Raw genomic sequence first — 21,889 nt, forward strand, 5'->3', positions numbered from 1 at the left:
TTCTCCTTCTCTTTGGAATCTCGTGGCTACTAAGATCTGCCTCGTTGTTGCCTTTTTATAGCTTTAATCTGCCTCTAAAACGCAGCCACCACACCCCCCTAATCTTAATTAGGGTTAGGTTAAGAGGGGGTGTGAGCTGTGGGCTGATAAAGCCCACATGGGCTGAATATGGGCCATCAGCCCAACATTGGGCACATTTCTCCCTGAACCTTCACTATGATGGATTAATTTTGGCATGGGTCGAGTTTTCTCGATACACACCTCAGTTATATTTTGCCCTATGCTTCTGTTGTAACGGATTAATCTTAGTGTGAGCATACGCCTTGGGCACATTTTACTCTATGTCTCCACTATAGCGGATTTTTTTTGGCACAAGTCGGGTTTTCAAGACTTACACACCTCGAGCACGTTTCACCCTACTCTTTACCATGGTGGATTTCTCTTGGCGCGGGTCGAGTTTTCCTGACTCACATGTATCAGTTACATTTCGCCCTATATCTCTATCATGGCAGATACCAAATTTTCCTTCTATTATGGCATATTTTGGATTCTCCTTCCACCGTGGCAAATTTCAAGTCCTCCCTCCACCGTGGTGAGCTTTAAGTCCTTTTCACCATTGCGGGTTTTGGATCTTCTTATTATTGATGTCTCATGGGATTTGCCCCCAAATTGACACTTGTCCTAATCGTAGGAGGAGAGAGATTGACCTCCTCCTTTTAAATACCCTCCCTTATAGGTCAAAATTAATTCTTCCATGTGAGTCTCCATAGACTTCATCCTTTAGAACCTCCCTAGAAGCTTTCAATCTCAACCAATTGGTGGCCAAAGGATCGGGAGGAACTTGTAAGAGTTGGAGAAATAAAATTCTCTAACTCTTTCCTTTTAATATATATATAATATAAGTATAATATATGTATAATATATACATATATATATATATATATATATATATATAATATACACATATATATACATATATATACATATATATACACACACATATAATATATATATATATATATATATATATATATGTATGTATGTATGTATGTATATATATACATGTATGTATGTATATATATACATATATTAGAAAGAAAATATTTGAAGAATTTTATTAACCAAAGGAAATAACCCTATTAGTGCAAACCAAAAAAGGGGAAATAAATTTATGCAAAGACCAAAAAGTTTAGTAGCACTAATATAATTGTCCAATCAATTAGCAATATGATTTTAATCAATCATAGCATATATCAACTTGAACATATCTCTAACATTATTTAAAATTCTCCAATGAGAAGGTGATTATTTACTAAGGATATCTAAACACCATTGAATTTTAGATTTTGATGATGAAATCAATTTATGAGTTTATTGGACTAATATGCATTTCAAATAAGTAACGTAAGAAATACTTCGATCATATATTTTGACCACCAAAGGGCCAACTATAGAGCAAGAGAGTCGGCCGTTGTGTTTAAAAATTATTGTGTCAAAAATTGGACGTCGAGCTAAAGGATTCATCAACGTGCCGAATATCAAACTTCATGCTTGGGTTTGGGTATCATACCAAAGGGATCAGATATTCCGTCGGAAGATTAGGTATCGTGGAAAACTTAACATGCCGATAGAATGAGCGATATGCTAAAGAAAAGGGTGATGTGTTGGAGGTTCAGACGAAGTATTGGAAGATTATACGATATGTCAAAAGAGCGTATAATGTGTCGAAAGCTTCGTAAATGTGTTAGATGTGTTTTGTTTGTCAAAGTCTTGATCAGGGTTATTTGGGTCAATTTAAATTGATATTACATCAAAACAATGCCAATTTATTAAGAAAGTCATTAGGCTTGAAGCTAGGCCGAACTAGGCCTATTAAAAGGCCAAACTGGTAGCCTAAAGCAAGCCTAGGTGGTGGTACCACTTGGCCCAAGCGATAGTACTGCTTGAGTCAATCAATAAGTACTATTTGTGCTTGTCAGCCTTTATTGCTCGAAATTCAAATTTTATAGTGATAGGACCGTCGGAGTCCAAAATTATGATGTTAAAAGTTATGACGATGGTATCGTTTAGCGCTAACAATAGTACTACCCATACTTTGAAATTTTTAAGATCTGAAATTTTTTTTGCTCTATTCTTAAAACCTTTTGGAACTTATAAATACCTCACTCATGCTTAGTTGATGAGTCATCAATTCTCAAGTTTGTGAAGTGTTATAGCTCTTTCTTTTAGCATTGTTTGAGTCTCTTTCTCCCTCTTGAGTGTAGTTATGATACTAAGTTATAAGAGGTGAGAGATCTCTTGTAAAAGTGAGTGTGGAGATTTTCTTCAAAGCCTGTAAAAAGAAAAAAATATATAACAAAGGTAGTTGATCTTCGCCTGTTAGAAAGAAGATCTGTAGTGAAAGCCGATAGTCTTGAGAGAAGAGAAATCAAGAGTGAATATAGGTTAGGAAGACCGAACTACTATAAATCAGTTTCCATTCATTCTCTTGCTTGTAATTTTTGTTTGTGATTACATTCCTCCTCGTCGTTGGCAATGTAGATGTCTTACTTGCCTCCTCTTCCTCCTCTGGCGCTAACACAGATGCAGAGCGGTATCGGAGGAGGTAGAGCGGTGCGACGCTAACATAGATGCCTCACTTGCCTCTTCTTTCTCCTCCAACATTACACTACTCTACCTCACCTGCCCCCTCTTCCTCCTCCTTCCTTGTCGTCAGTGTTGCAAATGCCTCATCTGCTCCTCTTCCTCCTTCGGTGTCGATACAGATGCAAAATAACACTAGAGGAGGAATCATACGTAGTGGTGCGACACCAACGCATATATCTCACCGCTCTGCCTTCTTTTCTTTTTCATCATTGATGTTTGGATCAATATTGACAAGACCAATTACTATCACAATAGCCACCTACAACATCATCCTCTATCACCACTATTGAAATTATTATTTTATCCATCATTTCTATATCATTCATGTATGTATTATTATGTATTGTATCTTCCGTCGATAAAACCAATGGCATAATGATAAATGAAATTAAATATTTTTATTTTTATAACTATAAAAAAAATTAATATATATTTTTTAAATTTAAGGATCAAGATACTGAAGAGTATACCTATAAAAGATAAAACTTAATTAGCCTAGGCCTCAAACTTTCAAGCTTAACGAAGGCAGTCGTGAAGGTTTTTAAGTATCCTCCAGGAAACAACGAAAGGATGAATGGGTTTTGCGAAGCTGTGCAGGGATAGAGGACCGAGTCAAAAACAATACTCATTAAATTGTGGCAATAGGAAGCTGATGCAGTTCACAGTAAACATCACACTATCTCCACTAAGGAGAAAATTCGATGTGGCAGTACTACCCATATTGGAATTGATCAAGTTCTATGTTTCACCACTCCAAATTACAAAACATAAAAATTGATTATACGAGTGAAAATGGGGAGCTCAGACTATGTTAGCAAGGGCTGCAAAAGAGCTTAAGGAATTCTTTCTTTAGTTCACAGTCAATAAATCACAACTTTTAGTTACCTTGGACATCATAAAGCAAATAAACAGATGCACCTTGAGCACCTCGATAAAGAAAAAAAGAGAACTGTTGAATGGCAACTTTACTCTGTTATTGTTGGACTTTGACATATACATATTTTTATAATTTTATAATCTAGTTATTGGTGGCATAAAGAACGTTGGAGCATAGTTACCAGCGGGAGCGCTTCGCCTCTGATGATCCTTCATAGTGTGGACTCAAAATCATCCATCAGAGACTCTTCTTTGATGAAGTAAATAAGCAAACCTGTAGGCACTGTCAAGCAAGTGAATCACCTTCTTGTGGTACGGTTTCCACCTCGCTAGAGATTGTCAGAAGTTCCATCAGCTCTAGACGGTATTCGAGGCCTCTGATGTAGTGACCCAGCAGCATACACCTTATACACCACAACAAAACAAGGTTTAAAGATTCCTTTATAACTACAGTTGCAAATTACGACACAAATGTGATATGCCATTTGTACCAGAAGAGGAGACGTGCAAGATAATCCCTGGGGACTGATATAAGGGGCTGAAATTGTATCGAAGTGTTCTCTACTAGTTCAGCACAGTCATCTTTTCCAACACCTAAGGTTCCTCCTGTTGGATTTTCCATATGATGAGGGGGTTTTGAATGCACCTTTGGAGAAAGAGTTGCAAGGAGGCCATGCACGACTGAGTGTATTGTTTCTTCCACACCAGGGCAAGTTGGTTCCGAAAGTTCTGCAACCTGCACAAGAAACCATGTAAACTGTACAAAGGTAGCCAAAACAGTCATCGCCTACTGATTGATTCTACTGCAGCTGATGTATGACGGTACTAAATTTTAAAGTATGGAAACACAGGCTTGGAACTGTATACCTAAGCTTCATAAGTAAGATTTATACATCTTTTTGCTTAATTTTATGTTACTCGATGTGTTACTTTTCACATTAATCAAAATTAAGTTGTTATACATATAAGCTTGCCGGTCAATGACCCTAATCTGCATATCAACAGTTTTGTATGGTTCATGAATATACGCTATCACATGGAAAATAATCAGTGCACCAACAGTGAAAATTTTGGAAACATTATCAATATTTGTAATAGTAAAAATGGAAGCAACAAAGAGAATCACCAAATATTTGGACAACATAAAACTCCATAATCCATATCACACAACAGTCATTTCTAGAACTGCAGGAACCCAAATATCATATAATTCAAATTCTTTACAAAATCTGTCAACTATTGTTGATGCATATAAAAAATCGAGTAATATAGCTAAACTTTACAATTGAACTTTCAGATATTTGAGAGGGCAAGTCCTCGCATATTATGACCTAGATGATCAGAGTTCAAATCACAGAAACAATCTTCCCCATAGAAGCTGCATCGATTGAGCCTCCTAGACCCCACAATGATAATGGTAGGCTCATCCATTTGACTGCCCTTTTCTTTGACCTAGTCACAATATATTGTTACTAATTTATATAAAAAAATTATTAACTGTTGTTCCTGTTTTATAGTTTACTAGTATCTCCAACTCTGACAGTTAATTGTCTCAATTGCAGTAAAGAACACTTTGTGCCACACTTTGTTTGGCATTAAATTAATGTATGTAGTGAAATTATAGATTTATGCTAGCAATACCTGTCATCCAAGTCTCTCAATGAAATTTCCATATGGGTGAAAGAAAGTTTGAGGATAAATTGGTAGCTGAAAATTACTTGCTAACACAATCATTTGGGCAAGGCTACAAAGATAATAAATATACCAAATGCAGTGGCTAACCTTCTCAGGTTGCAATGATCTTAGATAATCCAACAAATCATTCTTTTCTTCTCCTACAAAATTTTGCATCTGTAGAGCAGTGTTCCTCCTTTTGATGTCGCAAAGCTCCTATCAGTCAAAAATAAAATTTGAACTATATTTACTAATGTTTCACTTCCATTAAAAGAGATCTGTCATGCCTTGCCAACAAAAGACAATTTAGTTTTCTCCATGACAAGTTCCAGAAAATATATAAGTCCCAACAAAATAGTTTAGTCATTTCATATATGTGGGCTTATACGTAATACCTTCTCTGCAGAATTTAAACGAGATTGCAGAGAGCAGATGTATTCTTGAACTTCAGGTGATAACTCCCCAAGGATGTCGATACCCACATTTTCATGTGATGTCTCATCATTCTTTTCATGGTTGCAATAAGCATCATTTCTTCCAGGGGCACTGGATATTGTTGGAGAGCTACCAAACAACATTTCAGGACTATCATCTTCAACAGGATCCTTTTTTCCTTTTTCACTATGTTCATCATGGATATCTAGATTTCTTTCTAGGTATAGCCTATATTCAGCGCTGCGCAAAGTGTACCTGCGATGCAGTTATAGAACCTAAGATGATTAAGAACAACAATAAAATGATAAAGACACATTTAAGATATATACAATAAATCTAAAGAGTAGACATAAAACCAAGCTCAGTAATTGACAGATTGACATACTTGTACAACTTGATAAAAAAAGAGAATCAAAGTTCAGTTTCAGAATGAGAAGCTTTAATAGCATATACTCCAGACACGACTTGAAAAAATAGGATGACATTTACACCTGAGACATTAGATTAAGTCAACATGAGCTGGTAACTACAAGGTGACTTTGCTACCAGCAACGGCGGACTGGTTTTTGCAAATACCAAAATCAAACTAAGAACAGGTGGATGCTAATGTCATACCTCTCCCATTCTTCAACAAAATGGAATAGGACATGGCATTTTATATTGCAGAGCTCCCAGGCAGTTTTATTGATTCAAAAAATGAAGCTAATTATGCAGACATTTTGAACTAAAGATAGACACATTTGAAACGGTTATATATACTACTACAATTTCAACCCTGACTTTCAATACGTGTGCATAACCAAAGGTTACTGTCTATTATACAGCATACATGACAAAGTCAATAGTTATTTACTTAATGAACCTCAAAATGTCTGGCATATAAAGCATCCCAGATGAAATATTTGACATAATGGAAATAAATTAAAATATCTAATTGGGTCATTATGCATACTAAAAGACCAATTAAACAGTCTGCTTAATACATAAATGTATAAGGAACAGGCTATTAAACAAAGCAGTATAAAGACATTTCACTTTCCACAATAATCAATGATAGGATATGGCATACGATAGGAATAAAACAGTTTAAGTTGGATCTCGTTTCATGATATTAACATGACTTTAGAGGTGATATTCCACAATTATATGCTAATACATAATAAATAAAACAGAAACGAGAAGAACTGGCTCTTTAAAATAAAATATTTAGATGCAACTTAATATGCTTGATTGATGACATTACTGTGTGTACGCATCTACACCAACCGTACTGAGACAACAAAGATGGACAAAAATTTGTCTTTAAGTCAAGGAATTTACCAGTTAAGTATCCTTCAGTTGCAGCTCGTTTGTATCTAACCAGGTAGTTCCGTAGTATAAAAACTGACTGGAACCTCTAATCCTATGAGTATGTCACTCTGTGATAAGGAAAAGAACCAGTTGGTTGATCCCCTTCACATAACCCCAACCATTATTCATCTTTTAAATAAGATTAAGCCATGGAAGGATTTTAAGGGCATCCTTTCAATAAGCAACATATAATCCCTCTCATAAATTATATTCAACTGATTTTATGCCTCAGTTTAGGCAAGGACTGCTAGAATCCCAATTCCATCCCTAAATGAACACTAGGATGATAAATATAGCCGATAGAATGATGATTTGAACAAACTAATTTGATTAAGTATAACAGGTTCAATGTAACTAGTAAGCGCGATAGAGAACTAACCCATAAACCAAGGGAAAAAGAACCTGAAAACAACTCAATGACTAAAATAATCCAGAATTGATCTTAAAAAATAATTGAACACATCCATGCTGCTGTCCAGATGAGATTTGATTGAATCATCTAGGTAGTTCAGTAGAAGTTTGTAGTCCATAGATTTATTGGAAGATCTATTGTTCATTCAACAGATATATTAAACCAAAGCAGAATTTATGGTAAACACTAGTTGAACATCATGGAACATCTTATCGTATTTCATGTGCCAACTTATTCTACAAGGGAGCAACCAATATCATTTGAAGGCCTGACAATCATGTAGTATTAATTATAAATATTTTTTTCTTGAAACACATGACTTTAACCATCAAAGTAATTCAGATAACTAAAAAGCTTGCAAAACATAGCAAGACAGGTACCATCTGATGAAAAAGTAGTTGGGGATAGGAGTAATTTCTAAAGAGTTCAAGTTTGCATATAATGATATAGATCACTTTCAAGTAACAGAACTGTATACTGCTGGCTGGCAAAAAACTAAAAAGTACTGCAAGTGACAGTCTGCATAAATTTAGATTTTTATGTAAAATGCAACATGCATCTCTGTCGCACAAGTGTACCCTGTCTTCATGGATGAAATCAATAACTTGAAGAGTGGTTCCCATAAGGCTTCTACAAGGACATGAAACTGATCAGAAGGAAGTAAACCTAGCATGCCAGAAATTGTCCTCTTCATTGCATCCACTGTTTTAGTCGGAACATCCTTCTGAATAAGGCTCACATCCAAAGGCTCTATCTCTTGTACCATGTTTAAGAGAATGGATTCCTGAAATGCAATATTAGTCATGAGATTTAGAAAACAACAGTGCAAGTTGTCTAAAAGGTAAAATTTAGCCTGTGTAAAACAGTAAGAAAAACATAAAACTTATAATGACAGTACAATGATAAAAAAAGTCAATAAATCAAGTTGTTAAAGATAAAAGATAACAGAAAGAAAAACATGAATCACAATCAGTGATTTAAAAAGGCGCTCGGGCGCTCACCTAAGCGCTCGACGAGACCCGAGCACCTCGTTTAATGGCCAGGCAACCGAACCAGATTTTTAAGTCTTGCTCGATCACATTTGTGTTAGTTGAACCAACTAATGCACGCATATCAGCCTCCCCCTTGTCATGACTTCCCTAACCCTACTCGTGATTCCACCGCCGACGGTTTTGCTGCCTCTCTCCGCTGCCGCTGCCACTATCGTTGCTCTTCGCTACCACTATCGATGCCATTGCTCTCAATCAACAACCTTGGTCTCCTCCTCAATCCTCACATTGATCTCTACTCTTCTCATATCGACTCAGTATGTTGTTAACAGTATATTAACAGCATACTTTTAACAATATACTATTAACAGTATTTTTTATTTATTAGATTAATAATATATTATTTTAATTTTAATACTGCTAATCTTTATTTATTTGAAATTATTGTTAGGATTTCAGGATAAATAGCAAGTGTACAATGCAACTCAATAAATTCTTCATTGACATCAAAAAAGGATCATGCATAGAAGTATAATTATCTAAAAGATCATAATGCAGTTACTTGTATCTTTTGTGATAAGACTACTAAAGGTATATTTTTTTGTGCAAAACAACATATAGTAGGAAATTTCAAGAATGCAACAGCCTGCAAGAAATGTCCACCTAAGGTAAAAAAAGAGTTACCGGCTTACATGAATGAAAAGAAGATGCAAAAGAATGTATCTTATGAGAATTTACCAGAGGATAATGTTGAACATAGCAGGGATGAGAAGAAGGAGATTATTCTATGAGTGTCAACCCAAATGGAAAAAAAGTACACGACAAAAAAAAGAAGAAGCTATGGTTACTAAGAAGGATAAAATGCGACCAATAGATCTATAGATGTTTCAAGGATCACAGAAGTAATAAGGGCATGTAGAAGGCTCAAAATTAAGACAAACAAATATAAATGATGCTTGTGATAAAGAAATAAGAGGAAAAACAATTCAGCATATATTGCTCGCTTCTTATATCAGGCTGGTCTTCCCCTTAGTACAACTCGTTTAGACAGCTTTAAAGAGATGATTAAAGCTATTGAAAGATATGATGCAAAATTAAAACCTCTAACTTATTATGAGATGCGAGTTCCATTATTAAGAAAATAGTTGAAATATACAAATGACTTACTAAAGGATCATAAAGAATCATGGATAACACATGATTGCTCTATTATGTAAGATGCTTTGACCGACAGGAGACACAAGAGTGTAATTAATTTTATGATTAACTGTTCTTTAAGGACCATGTTTGTGAAGTCAATAAATGCTTCATCTTTTGTGAAATCTGGATATAAGATATATGATTTGCTTGCCAAGTTCATGGAAGAAATCGGTGAACAAAATGTCGTTTAAATTATAATTGATAATGGAAGCAACTATATATTAGCTTGTAAGATTGATATTTTGAATTTTTGAATTTTTTATTACTTTATCTTCAATTAAATGAAAAATGTATTAAACTCTTAAGTCTTATCATTTTTGTTATCATTTGTCTCGGGTCAATTACTTGAAACAAAAAGACAAACACTTTATTGGACTCCATGTGTGGCACATTGTATTAATTTAATGTTGGAGGATATTGGAAAGATCTCTGACATCGAGAAAACTTCAGAAAAGACAATCATTGTTGTTGGATTTCTCTATAATCATACTAGGGCTTTGAATATAATGAGGGAATTCACAGGCAACAAAGAATTTATAAGATATAGTGTTACCCAATTTGCTATTTCATTTTTGACATTACAAAGCGTGCATCATCAAAAACATAACCTGAGAAACATGTTTATCTCTGAGAAATAGATGACAAGCTAGGCAAAAGAAGCAAAAGGCAAGAGGACTACTGATATCATCTTAATGTCATCCTTTTGGAATCATATAGTTTATATATTAAAGATAATGAGCCTTCTTGTTTGAGTTATTCGATTGGTGGATACTGAAAATAAGCCTACAATGAGATATATTTATGAGGCTATGAATATAATAAAAAAGACAATTCAAAGGTCTTTTAATGAAAATTAAAAAATATAAGAAAATTTTTACAATCATTGACGAAAGATGGAATTGTTAGCTTCTCGTCCCTTACATATAGTAGGATATTATTTGAATTCAAAATTCTTTTATAAGATCAAATCTGTTTGGTTTGATGCAGAAGTTCTGAATAGGTTATAATAGTGCATTACAAGATTAGTTTCAAGTCTTAAGGTGCAACATAAGATTATTCATTAATTATCTCTATATAAAAATATCAATGGTATTTTTGGAATTCCAATGGCAGTTTGATCCAAGACAACTACATCAACAGGTATTAATAATTTGATATAATTAATTTAATTTATAGTATGATACTATGTTATTACTAATAATAACATAAATTTTGCAGCTAAATGGTGGAGTCTAATTGAAAATTTCATCCCAAACCTGTAGCAATTTGCTATCAAAATACTTAGCTTGACATGTAGTGCTGCGAGTTGTGAGCGAAACTAGAGTGTCTTTGAGTATATAAAGATCATTTAATATTTTTGTTTCAATTAATTTATTTTTTAGATAGATGTATTTATATATTTTAAAATTATATGACATGACAGATTTATTCAAAGAGAAGAAATCGATTGGAACATCAACGATTACACGATCTTGTTTATATCAAATATAATCAAGTTTTGAAGGCTCATCATGATTTGCGAAATAGAATTGATCCACTCTCATCACAAGATATTGATGATTCAAATGAGTGGTTGGTAGGAGAAATAGGTGCCAACTTGTAAGATGCCGAAGACGAGCTTGTATTTGAAAATGATAGATTGACATGAGGAATTATGACAAGAGTTTCATATGCTGGAGAATTACAAACATATACAAGACAGATGACAAGAAGAAGAATGAGTACAAAAACATTAAGTACGACTCCTACTATTGTTGAAGACAAAGAGAATGAAATATATTTTAATAAAGAGGAATGACAAAAGAAAGAGGACGAACTCAATGAAGATGATTTGTATGAAAATGATGATAATGTTGATTATGATAAATGACTTTGATGTAAAACTTTATTGTTTTGAATTTTGGGATTTTTGTTAATGTGACATTGTGACTTTGTACTTTATATTTTCTTAATTTAATAACATATTTTTATTTAAATAATTATTTATTAATTATATTATATATTTTAATATTTTAAAGCGTCTCGTTCCGCTCGGGCGAACACCTAGCGCCTCAGGCGTTTTGGGACCTTGATGTCTTTTAGCACATAACATTTTTTAAATCACTAATCACAAGTCTATCTTAAGTATCAGCGACAAACTATAAAAGAAAAATAAAACCTATCAGAAGGTGTTTTCTGAAAGCTATTTTACAATCAATAGCCAACTTTTTGGCTTTGAATGTAATTTTGATAAGATAGAGTATTTTTCAAATATTATAGAGTTAAACTGCAATGTAATTTATTCCAGAAAAATCAATAACAATGTTAAGCAAAGACATTGTGCAAGCTAATAAATATCTTTACCAAATCTCAACATAATTGACAAACTGATTCTCTTGCCCTTCCCCTTTGAACACATCAAGAATCTTGTTCTAGACTCGTATCATTTACTTTCTTTATATGCTGACCCCCACTACAATATTAAAATCTGGGTGCACTGTGCATACTGGTCTACGCAGGATGATACCTACTGATTCGATTATGAACTTATATCCGGACCATCAGTTTTTGCCTTCACCCTGCCATGCTATTGCTTCCGCCACCTCTTCATAAGGGTCATCGTGTCCTCCTCTTCATAAGGGCCACCGTGTCCTCCTTTTCGTAAGGGTCACCACCCCCTCTACCTCCAAGACACCTCTTTCCCCTCCACCAGTCCTCTTCTTCCTCTGCTAGTCCAAATAAAGGTATGTTGGAAAACTTTCGAACCTTCAAATTTTCAATCCACAATCAAATTGGACTGTTGAAAGACTTTGTTCTTCATTGACAGAGCTTTTAATGTGATAAACAACTTTGAGCTATTCTCATTTCTCATTTTGTCTCATTCTATTTCTATCTTGACATCAAACTCCACTATTACCGTTTCAGAAAATTTGCCAGGCAATATCTGGTAAAGTTTCTAATACCCCCGGAACTACTTTTTCAATGGATTTTGATGCAATCACTCACTCCGAATGAGCTGGACAGCCTTTAGCTATGAAAGAGAAAAGAAGGCCTTGCAGTTACCTATTGCTACTAATTAGACTTGATGCTCCTCAAATCATCCTTGGCACTTTTCAGTTTATCTCAACCAGATTCATCACAGTGACATATCTCCTCCATAAGCCCTCTTTGGTATCGATCTAATGATTCTTTATATGTGACGATGATTCCAGTGAATTCGAAACTGCTGATCAATAATCTACCGTGTTCCACAAATTTAGGGACGTTCTTCAACCTTAATTCAATGAAAGAGTAGACAACATGAATCGCTCCAAATTCCCATCGAGACTAGCGAAACCCATGTTCAACCAGCTAATGGAAACCGATAATTACAAGGGGGAAAGGAAAACAAAACCTAACCTTGGATGAGAGGTTGTCGGATCTGCCGACGGAATCAAGCTCATCGAAGGAAGCCCCGGAGGAGGAGGAGGAGGCGACGATGACGAGGGGGCGAGGCTTGGTGAGGCGCAGCCGAGGGAAGGGGAAGTGATGGAACTGCCGCCGGGCAACTACCGTTGACAGAGGCGGGGGAAGCGGCGGCGGAGAAGGGGGACGAGGCCGAGGGAAGAGCAGAGCCCGGGGGAGGAACGCGGCGACGGTCGGCATAACCTGCCCACCAGCACCCTCTCCCCAATCTCAATCGCTTCCTTCTTCGGTTTTCTCCCGTTCGAATTGGGTCGTTTTAGAGTTACCAATATTATTATTATATTGGTACGGAGCTCCGCTAGATGAATCTGGATTGGATGCTTTACTCGGTACCGGACTTGAACTGAAAGACTCATTTTAACCATCGGTGTGTTTTCAATTGGATTCATCTCAACCGCCCACTTTTCTAAAGAAAACGTGGAAGGTTCAAATACGACATCTAGACTCATCTTTTTAAGTCAACTCAACATCTGATCCCGCACGAATTCAGCCGCGAGCAAACCAGACCGCCACATTGGTGGGTGCTCCCTCTGCACTACGAAACCCTGAACGTTACCTCCCATGTGACTGGAAAATTTCCATGGGACCCACATATAAGGCCACCTGGATCAAATCCTAAGGAAGGTAGAAATGTGAGTATAAAATTTACGGGTGAGTGAGGGCAACAGTTTGATTTGAATCGTTTTGCGTATGCGGTGCACGCGAGTTTGGATGCATGTGCGGCGATACACATATCTGGAGAGGGAGCTGATGTCCCCAATCAGTGATCACCGTTGTACTTGCGTCGAGTCCTCCAATTATCCATTGCCTTTCCTTATTATCTCATCATGTTTTGTTTGATTCCATGGTAGCGATGGGAGCAACTTTTGGGGACGTTTGGTTGCGTGAAATTGAGAAGGCTTGCAAGTAATATAGTATAAATACTTGGAGATAATGCTTTGCAAATTTAAGGTGTAAAGAGAAGACTTAAATGGTCTAAATCGATTTTGTTGCCATATTGAATGATGAAAAATTTTAATGCTTAAGTTAGTTTCTTTGTTTGAAGGATTTGACTGATGGATGCAAGTGTATTAGAATAATTCAGATGATAGAAAGTATATATGAGAAAATATTTTATAGTATATTTGAGATCGAAATTAAATATTTAAAATAGTTATACATCTTCCTAAATTATAAGTATGATTATATAACGCTAAATGTAACTATTAATTAAATCAACTTTTTATTTAATATAATTGACTCGATATAATTGACTTAATCTCCCGATACGAACGATGGTGGTTAGACGTATGTTACTTTTATAGCATTCGATGGGATTATTAGATAAGATACTCTAATTTTAAATAATTATAAAAATAATATTTCGTTTTCATTTGATGACAGATCGACTATCATGTTGGCATCCGATGTGATGAGAGTAGATTTATGATCGCAGATCAATTATACGGTGAGTCCAATTAGAATGATATATTTGATTTTTTTTTTTTTCTATACTTGTAATAGTCTTTTTTTGATTTTGGAGATCAATACCACTCTGAAACATTATCAATATATCATCCCTCACAATCACACTTGCAATAGCATCCTTGTTCTCTACTCAATTTGTGTGATGGTTCCAAATATTCTCTCTTATTTATTTGGCACTTGCAGGGATGAATGGTGTTCCAAACATGCACCGAGGGATGGCAAGACCTATCAGCAACTTCACATCTCCTTCTCTCAAGAACTTCACTTGACATGGTCCCGTTGACTACCTTGTTTCTCTCGATAGCTTCATTTTACATGGTAAGGGTGACCTCAGCACAGTGCTTGGAGTTCTGTCACTCTCTCTGCGCGATGAAGATAAAGAAAATTTCTCTCTCATAGTTCGAACCTGCTCCAGATCTCTGCAAGCACCTACTCTCCTACCTTTCTGTGATTGGATGACATAACGGGTCCCACTCGTTCTCCATTACTGAACCAGTGCTAGCAGGACAGATTGGATTTTCTGTCATACCCAAGCGGCCGAACACGGAAGAAGACCCCTCCCGTTGTCGCCAACTGTGGATCTTACCCTCCAACGGCGACTGGCGAGTTCTGTCGCTGGGCACAGACAGGGTACACTCCGACGTTCCTTGTCGACCGAATGAAGTGCAACAATATCGGACGCCACAGAAGACACAACTCCTGAGGATGAGAAATCTCATCATATTCCGAGTCCAAGCCAGCTTTCTTTGGTTCGCGAATACGAGGCCGCGGTCGAAGGAGCACCACGTGTTCCCCAAAGAATCCCAAGCTGTCCCGTCACATCAACGAAAACTTAGCATGCAGCATCTAATTCTCACATCCTTCTGAGAATGTGATTGTGCCGAATCAAATCGAATCTACTTAGGCTCAAACAAATTAATGTTGACCCCAATTCTATGACTGAGCCACGAGTCCAAATTTAATCTAATTCCGAAATAAAAGCTCGAAACTACGCTCGTCTGAAGTCTCCTTTGCTGCGTCGCGCGAATCCAAGTGTGACGTGTCAAAACCATGCCATCTACGCGCGTGCGATTCATGTTTCGCATCCTCCTACTACGTGGTGGGTGTCGGCGGTGGCTAAGCCGAAAAATACACGTTTCGACTACGGAAATCCTGGTCCGGTGGGACCGACCACTGTGTGAACGGGTAAAATGTGGGAATCGGTGGATCACAATTGGCCAGAATCCTAAGCTGACAGGTTAACCAAAGTAGGAGGGCTCTTTCGATACACAATAGTTTACCTCGCGTAGTCATTATGTGGGACCAACACTAATATCCAATAATGAGACGGTTAAGTAGTGACGAATTTGCAACGCCGTATGGAAGTATCAATTATTACAGGTGATACCCATCAGAATTTACGCTTCATAATTAACGCCGTTCCATGTGGACGGTTGAGATGTGAGAGACAGTCGACGTGAATTAAATGTGGAATTGGACGGGATCCCTCACCGGAATAATAAAACTATACGTCTCCTAAAGGAACAGACGTCCGCCTCCGTCCTCCTCGACACTCCTCCTGCACGCCTATTAAATCCCCTCCGCCACCTCTTTCCTCTCAGCCTCTTCACGTTAATGGCGCCAAGAAACCCCATCTTCGAAGAAGAGGCGGAGGAGGAGGCGGCGGAATCCTTCCTCCCGCTCCGATCGCAGCCCTCGGGCGGCGGCGCCGACGGCAAAGCAAGGCGCACCCTCGCCGCCTATGAAGACGGGTCGGAGGACGAGACCACCGAGCGCGCGTTCGAGTCCGGAGAGAAGGTCGTCGTCGCTTGGGTCTCCGACGAGGACTGCGGCGACGACGGCCCCCCGCCGCCTTTCTCCTGGAGGAAGCTGTGGCTCTTTACTGGGCCAGGATTCCTGATGAGCATTGCGTTCTTGGATCCCGGGAACCTAGAGGGGGATCTCCAGGCCGGGGCGATCGCTGGGTACTCGCTGCTCTGGCTGCTTCTCTGGGCGACGGCGATGGGGCTCCTGATCCAGATGCTCTCTGCGCGGCTCGGTGTGGCCACGGGACATCACCTCGCGGAGCTGTGCCACGAGGAGTACCCCCGGTGGGCGATGCTGGTGCTGTGGTTCATGGCGGAGGTGGCGCTGATCGGCGCGGATATACAGGAAGTGATTGGGAGTGCCATCGCGATTAAGATCCTCAGCCGAGGAATGATTCCGCTCTGGGTTGGGGTCGTCATCACTGCTTTGGATTGGTGAGGCTTTCGTCTTTTTCAAGTTTCTGTTGTTAATCTGTTAATTTTAGCTTCTTTAATCAAATGGGAACTTGCCGAAAGGTTTTCCCCCTTCAATTATGGACTCCCCCATCTTAGAGGATTCAGGTTGCTGTTCATATTGCCTCTTTTCATCAAAAAACAAAAATTGCATATTGCCTATTGCATGTCTTGGAGTGTGTTATGCTTTATATTATATGGTACATTAAATCTCTCAATTTTATAGCTTTAGCTTAGTAGTATCAGCTTCTATGTCTGCTGTACTTCGTTATTTACATTGCAAACTGTAAGGCACTCAACGTTGCCACTTCCAAGTACGTGATAATGGATTAATTTAGGATGTACTATTTACCTCAAATACATTGGAGATTGAGGATCAAGCGATAAGGATTATTGCCAATTGAATAAAGTTGGACTAAGTTGAATAAAGAAAGTTTAACCCCCTTCTTCATTAGCAAAGCTAATTTCTGCACTAAATTGAGGTAGTAGTTTGACAGCCTAATAGAAGAATGACAAAGACTTTGGTTATCATACAACAGCTTGTCTTCAAATGCTATCACTGGAGAACTCTTATGGTTGGTTTCACCAATCATATTCTTTAATTTCTTTTATTAGGAGTCATATCATTTTTTATTATCTTTTGCCTTCAACTTGTTTTGACAGCTTCATCTTTCTGTTCCTTGAGAACTACGGAGTGAGGAAATTGGAAGCATTTTTCGCTTTTCTTATTGCAACAATGGCTTTTTCATTTACGTGGATGTTTGGTGAAGCCAAGCCCAGTGGGAAGGAGCTTCTGATTGGTGATTACCTTGCTCCAATTTGCCAAATTTGTTTTTGATTTTTCTCTAAATCGTGTTCCTACAATTTCAATTCCATTCATTTTTCTGTCAGGTACCTTGGTTCCAACACTTGGCTCAAAAACAATAAAGCAGGCTGTTGGTATTGTTGGTTGTGTGATAATGCCACACAATGTCTTCTTGCATTCTGCTCTTGTACAATCAAGAAAGATTGACCCTAACAAGAAAAGCCATGTTCAAGAAGCACTAAGATATTATACTATAGAGTCAACGATTGCGCTAATCATTTCCTTTATGATAAATCTCTTCGTTACAGCAGTTTTTGCAAAGGGATTTTATGGTACTAAAGTAGCAGATACCATTGGCCTTGAGAATGCTGGGAAATACCTACAAGAGAAGTACGGGGGAGGGCTATTTCCTATTCTATATATTTGGGGAATTGGGTTATTAGCAGCTGGACAAAGTAGCACGATTACTGGAACTTATGCTGGACAGTTTATAATGGGTGGATTTCTCAATCTCCGTTTGAAGAAATGGAGCAGATCATTGATCACTAGAAGCTTCGCAATTGTCCCAACTATAGTTGTTTCTCTATTCTTTGACACTTATGATTCTGCATTGGATACCCTTAACCAGTGGTTAAATGTCCTCCAATCAGTTCAGATCCCATTTGTCCTCATTCCGCTTCTCACCTTGGTGTCGAAGGAGCAAGTTATGGGGGTTTTTAAGATTGGACCTACCATTCAAGTAAGTTGTGAATCTTAAATATTGTTATGAAATTTTCTTATTATCTTATTCCGATGTGTTTCTTGTCTGAGCCACTATTGTTGCCAATTTTTTGTTCTCACACCTGCAAATATCCTTCTCTTTTCTTTTCTTAATTATTTTTGCATTATACTTTTTAACAATTTAGAGTGTGGGAAGTTCAAGAACAAGGTGGAATATTCTATTGATTTGAATTCTAGGAGCAGCAGAACTTTAAGAAGAAACGATGAAAATGAGCTATCTAACTTGCATAGCACATGGTGCTTGTACCGCTCATCTGCTACCTGTAAAATCATGGGGAGGAACTATAGATTGCCAACATCAATTTTGTATTAGCTGCAGGATGTGATATAAAATTTACAATCTTTTTGTGCTGACACAGTTTTTCTTATATAGTATGTTGGCATATCTCACTTGGATATGTTAAGTTTAGAAGTAGATGGCCTTTGAATACACCTTCAAAAGCAACTTGTTAGAGGTAAAATTCTTGCTTCAATGAAATTTTGGAAAGAGCAAGTCTCTTTCTGATATATTGTCATCAGTAGTCTTTTATTAGTTTTAGTGTGCACACATCTTCAGCTATATGATGGTCTTTGAATACGCCTTTAAAAGCAAATTGTTACAGAGAGGTAAAAGTTTTGCTTCAATAATATTCTGGCAAGAAAAAGTCTGTTTATATTGTCATCAGCAATCTTTTATTTGTGTGCACAAAATTTTGGCTCATATATCATGAAACACATACTTTGATATATCTAAATCCTCACTAAGATTATTAGCTCTGTCTTTTTTCTTATTAAATTAGCATTTAGTGTATAAAGAAAAGATGGTCTTTCGTTATATGTTATCTCAGATCATTGGATATCTGGGCTTTTTACCAATGGACTCTTAATGAATACTATCAGATATTAGCATGCATGCCCTGTTCTGCTTCCTTCATCTCTTGTATATCTAATTTTATATAGGTTTATTTTATGTTGTTAGAATTTACTAAAGTGGTTCCTGCAAAACAAATTGTTTGTTAGTGTATTCCTTGAATCTGGTTGATATTTATTCACCACTAGAACCTCAAAGAAAGAAAGTTTCCGGGATGTTTACTGCACTGAGCCAGAAGTGTTCCTTGCTAAGTTTATAAAATTTTCAAAATGATTTATAATCTGAAAAAAATAATTGTTACATGAGCATGGATTTTAGGAGTATTAGGTATGGTTACAAGTGACTTGTGATGCTTGTGGGGCTGCGGAAGATTTACCAATTTTTTGAAGTCATTCTGCAAAACACTTCTAGATCGACATTTTCTCGAGATTTCTTGTTATGTAATCGCTTAGCCAACCAAAATTTGAGGCGTGTGCTGACAAAATATCAAAACAAATTTGGAGACCTACTAATGCTGTATATGACTATATTAGTTTAGGTGCTAAAGGAATGACTGGATCTCCTTCCATTAATGTCACAAATACATATTTTAGAATGTTTATATCTTGTGTACTTAATGTGGTAAATATCTGGTACGGATTGTTGATGCAACTTGTATATTTCTCGGGAAGTTTTTCCTTATAGGAGTTCATCACATGGAGTTACGTTTGCAAGAATGGCTAAAATCACTGGAGTAAAACAAAAGGAGTAAGAATCCTGCCATAAATCTTTGTAATTCTTTTAAGGTTAATGAATTGGGAGGAAATATAAATAAGATACTCTGTATTATTTGGGCGATGGGCCAACTAGAGGGTAAGGATAACCTATAAATTTAGAGTTTGTTTAGCTGTAGGGGAATTCACTAGTAAAACCTCAACCTCTACTTACATCATGATTGAGAAAAAATAGATCAATCTTGACCAGAAGCTTATATTTTGGATCTTAAAAATAAAGAGAATCATGGAATCACTTGGCATGATACATGTTCACAAACCTTCTGTAGAAAACCATTTCTTCAAATACAAACGATGACTATATGTGAGGCAAACATATATTCCCTGCCTCAGCTGTTGGCATAGCTGCTCACGTTAACATTGTTAACTTAAATGACTGTTTGGTTTGGTGACTTTGGTATCATGTTTTCAGATTTTTTGCTTAAAGAAGCCTGACATAATCAGTGTCATTCTTTGTTGCTTTCTCTATATCACTGTCCCTTTGAATCACGTTTTTTACTACAATTTCATGATATTGTTGATGACACAGTTATGGTGTGTATTCCTATACGTACACAATGTTTGGAGTTTTGAAGTGATCACATTGGTTGTTTGTATGCTGCAGGCAGTAACTTGGATTGTTGCTGCACTTCTTCTCATAATCAACGGTTATCTTCTGCTGGAATTTTTCTCTTCCGAAATACATGGGCCGCTCTTTGGCTTGGTCGTCTGTGTCATCGTAGTTATATATATGGCATTCATTGCTTACCTCATTTTGCGTGGTAGGGACTTATTCATTCGTCTCACTTCATATTTCACAAGATATTCTCTTGTGCAGTTGGTTGTGACCAGATGTCTTTGTTCTCGTTCTTCTGTGTGATTGTTTGGATTTGATACCGGATAACTCCTTTCCCCCACCATGTTTGAGGCATCTTCATGTCAAGGTACGCGAGATCAAGAGCTCAAACTATATATATTTTTCTCAGCTGGCTACTGTGAGCCAAATTGCAGGACCAAAACGATATATAGCTTCGATCACATTGATCTTATTATTATGTGACTGCATGCCAGAATAAGCCGACCATCATATCCAAGTTGATAGAGACGGTATTCTCACAACATACGGAACTGGGTTCCCGTTCACTCGACAAGACAGGCTATCTTTTGGAATTCTACCCCGGAGACAAGTGGGCACTAACAGTAGTTACCAATCAGAATACTTTTTTGTGTTATTAGGAGAATGTACTGAACAAGAATGTCAACAGGTGTACAATTATTTTGACCATGCATTTTTCTGTAATTGAGCCATGGTTTCATCCAAGCTCTATCCAGTCAAGACTGATGAATCCACTGTATTTATCTGTTCTCTAATGCTCTTCTTGTTGCTTTCCTGCGGTTATATTGCAGTTGGCAAATTATTATGTCTCGAGGCACAGGTGACTCGAGTGGTAAAATTGTTCTTATAAACTCTAGCATGCATGATCCTTGTTCTCATAACTCTAGTATGCAAACAAATCTACCACATCATATATCAGTCTAATTATAAATTATCCTCACTTTTTAGTATCTTAGTCCATATATTTAAAAAAAAATATTAAAATTCTTATAATTATAAAAATAAGACACATAGTATGAAAACAAATGTTTAAAAGATAATTATAATATTTCAATTAGTGGTGACGAACGATGACATCACTGAGGATCGTGGGTGATTATTGTAGATAAAGAGGGAGAGCAATAGTAAGAGATGAGGATCGCTCTACGTATGTGTCGATGTCGATGTAGTTGTTGAGCAATCCTTTTATTACTCTATGTTAGTGTTGACGTAGTTACTGAGCGGTTAAAGAGTTGGTTCTGTGTCAATACTAACGCAATTGCTGAGCAACTCTTTTATTGTTCAACATTTACATTAGTGCTACAGCAGATGTCGAGCAGCCCTTTCATCACTCGA

The 21,889-nt window shown here is 37.0% G+C and overlaps 2 protein-coding genes across 3 annotated transcripts; one reads left to right on the plus strand and one right to left on the minus strand.

The window, feature by feature from the left end:
- Positions 1-3,479: 3,479 nt before the first annotated feature.
- Positions 3,480-13,276, minus strand: LOC135593860 (uncharacterized). The gene is made up of 6 exons (XM_065084171.1): positions 12,961-13,276; positions 7,972-8,177; positions 5,592-5,886; positions 5,305-5,412; positions 4,014-4,258; positions 3,480-3,926 (listed from the first exon to the last, which is right to left on the minus strand). The coding sequence occupies exons 1-6, from the start codon at positions 13,204-13,206 to the stop codon at positions 3,809-3,811; spliced, it is 1,218 nt and encodes a 405-aa protein (XP_064940243.1). The 5' UTR covers positions 13,207-13,276; the 3' UTR covers positions 3,480-3,808.
- Positions 13,277-16,017: 2,741 nt separating this feature from the next.
- On the plus strand, positions 16,018-21,337 carry LOC135593859 (metal transporter Nramp3.2-like). 2 transcript variants are annotated; one of them, XR_010479854.1, is made up of 5 exons: positions 16,018-16,733; positions 17,415-17,551; positions 17,643-18,295; positions 20,564-20,882; positions 21,010-21,337. XR_010479854.1 is itself a non-coding variant. In XM_065084170.1 (4 exons), the coding sequence occupies exons 1-4, from the start codon at positions 16,108-16,110 to the stop codon at positions 20,816-20,818; spliced, it is 1,671 nt and encodes a 556-aa protein (XP_064940242.1). In that variant the 5' UTR covers positions 16,018-16,107; the 3' UTR covers positions 20,819-21,337. The 2 variants fall into 2 exon arrangements, 1 of the variants encoding a protein (XP_064940242.1); XM_065084170.1 differs by having other exon boundaries at positions 20,564-21,337.
- Positions 21,338-21,889: the final 552 nt, after the last annotated feature.

The sequence above is a fragment of the Musa acuminata genome, chromosome BXJ1-9 (assembly GCF_036884655.1).
Source record: "Musa acuminata AAA Group cultivar baxijiao chromosome BXJ1-9, Cavendish_Baxijiao_AAA, whole genome shotgun sequence".
NCBI lineage: Eukaryota > Viridiplantae > Streptophyta > Magnoliopsida > Zingiberales > Musaceae > Musa > Musa acuminata.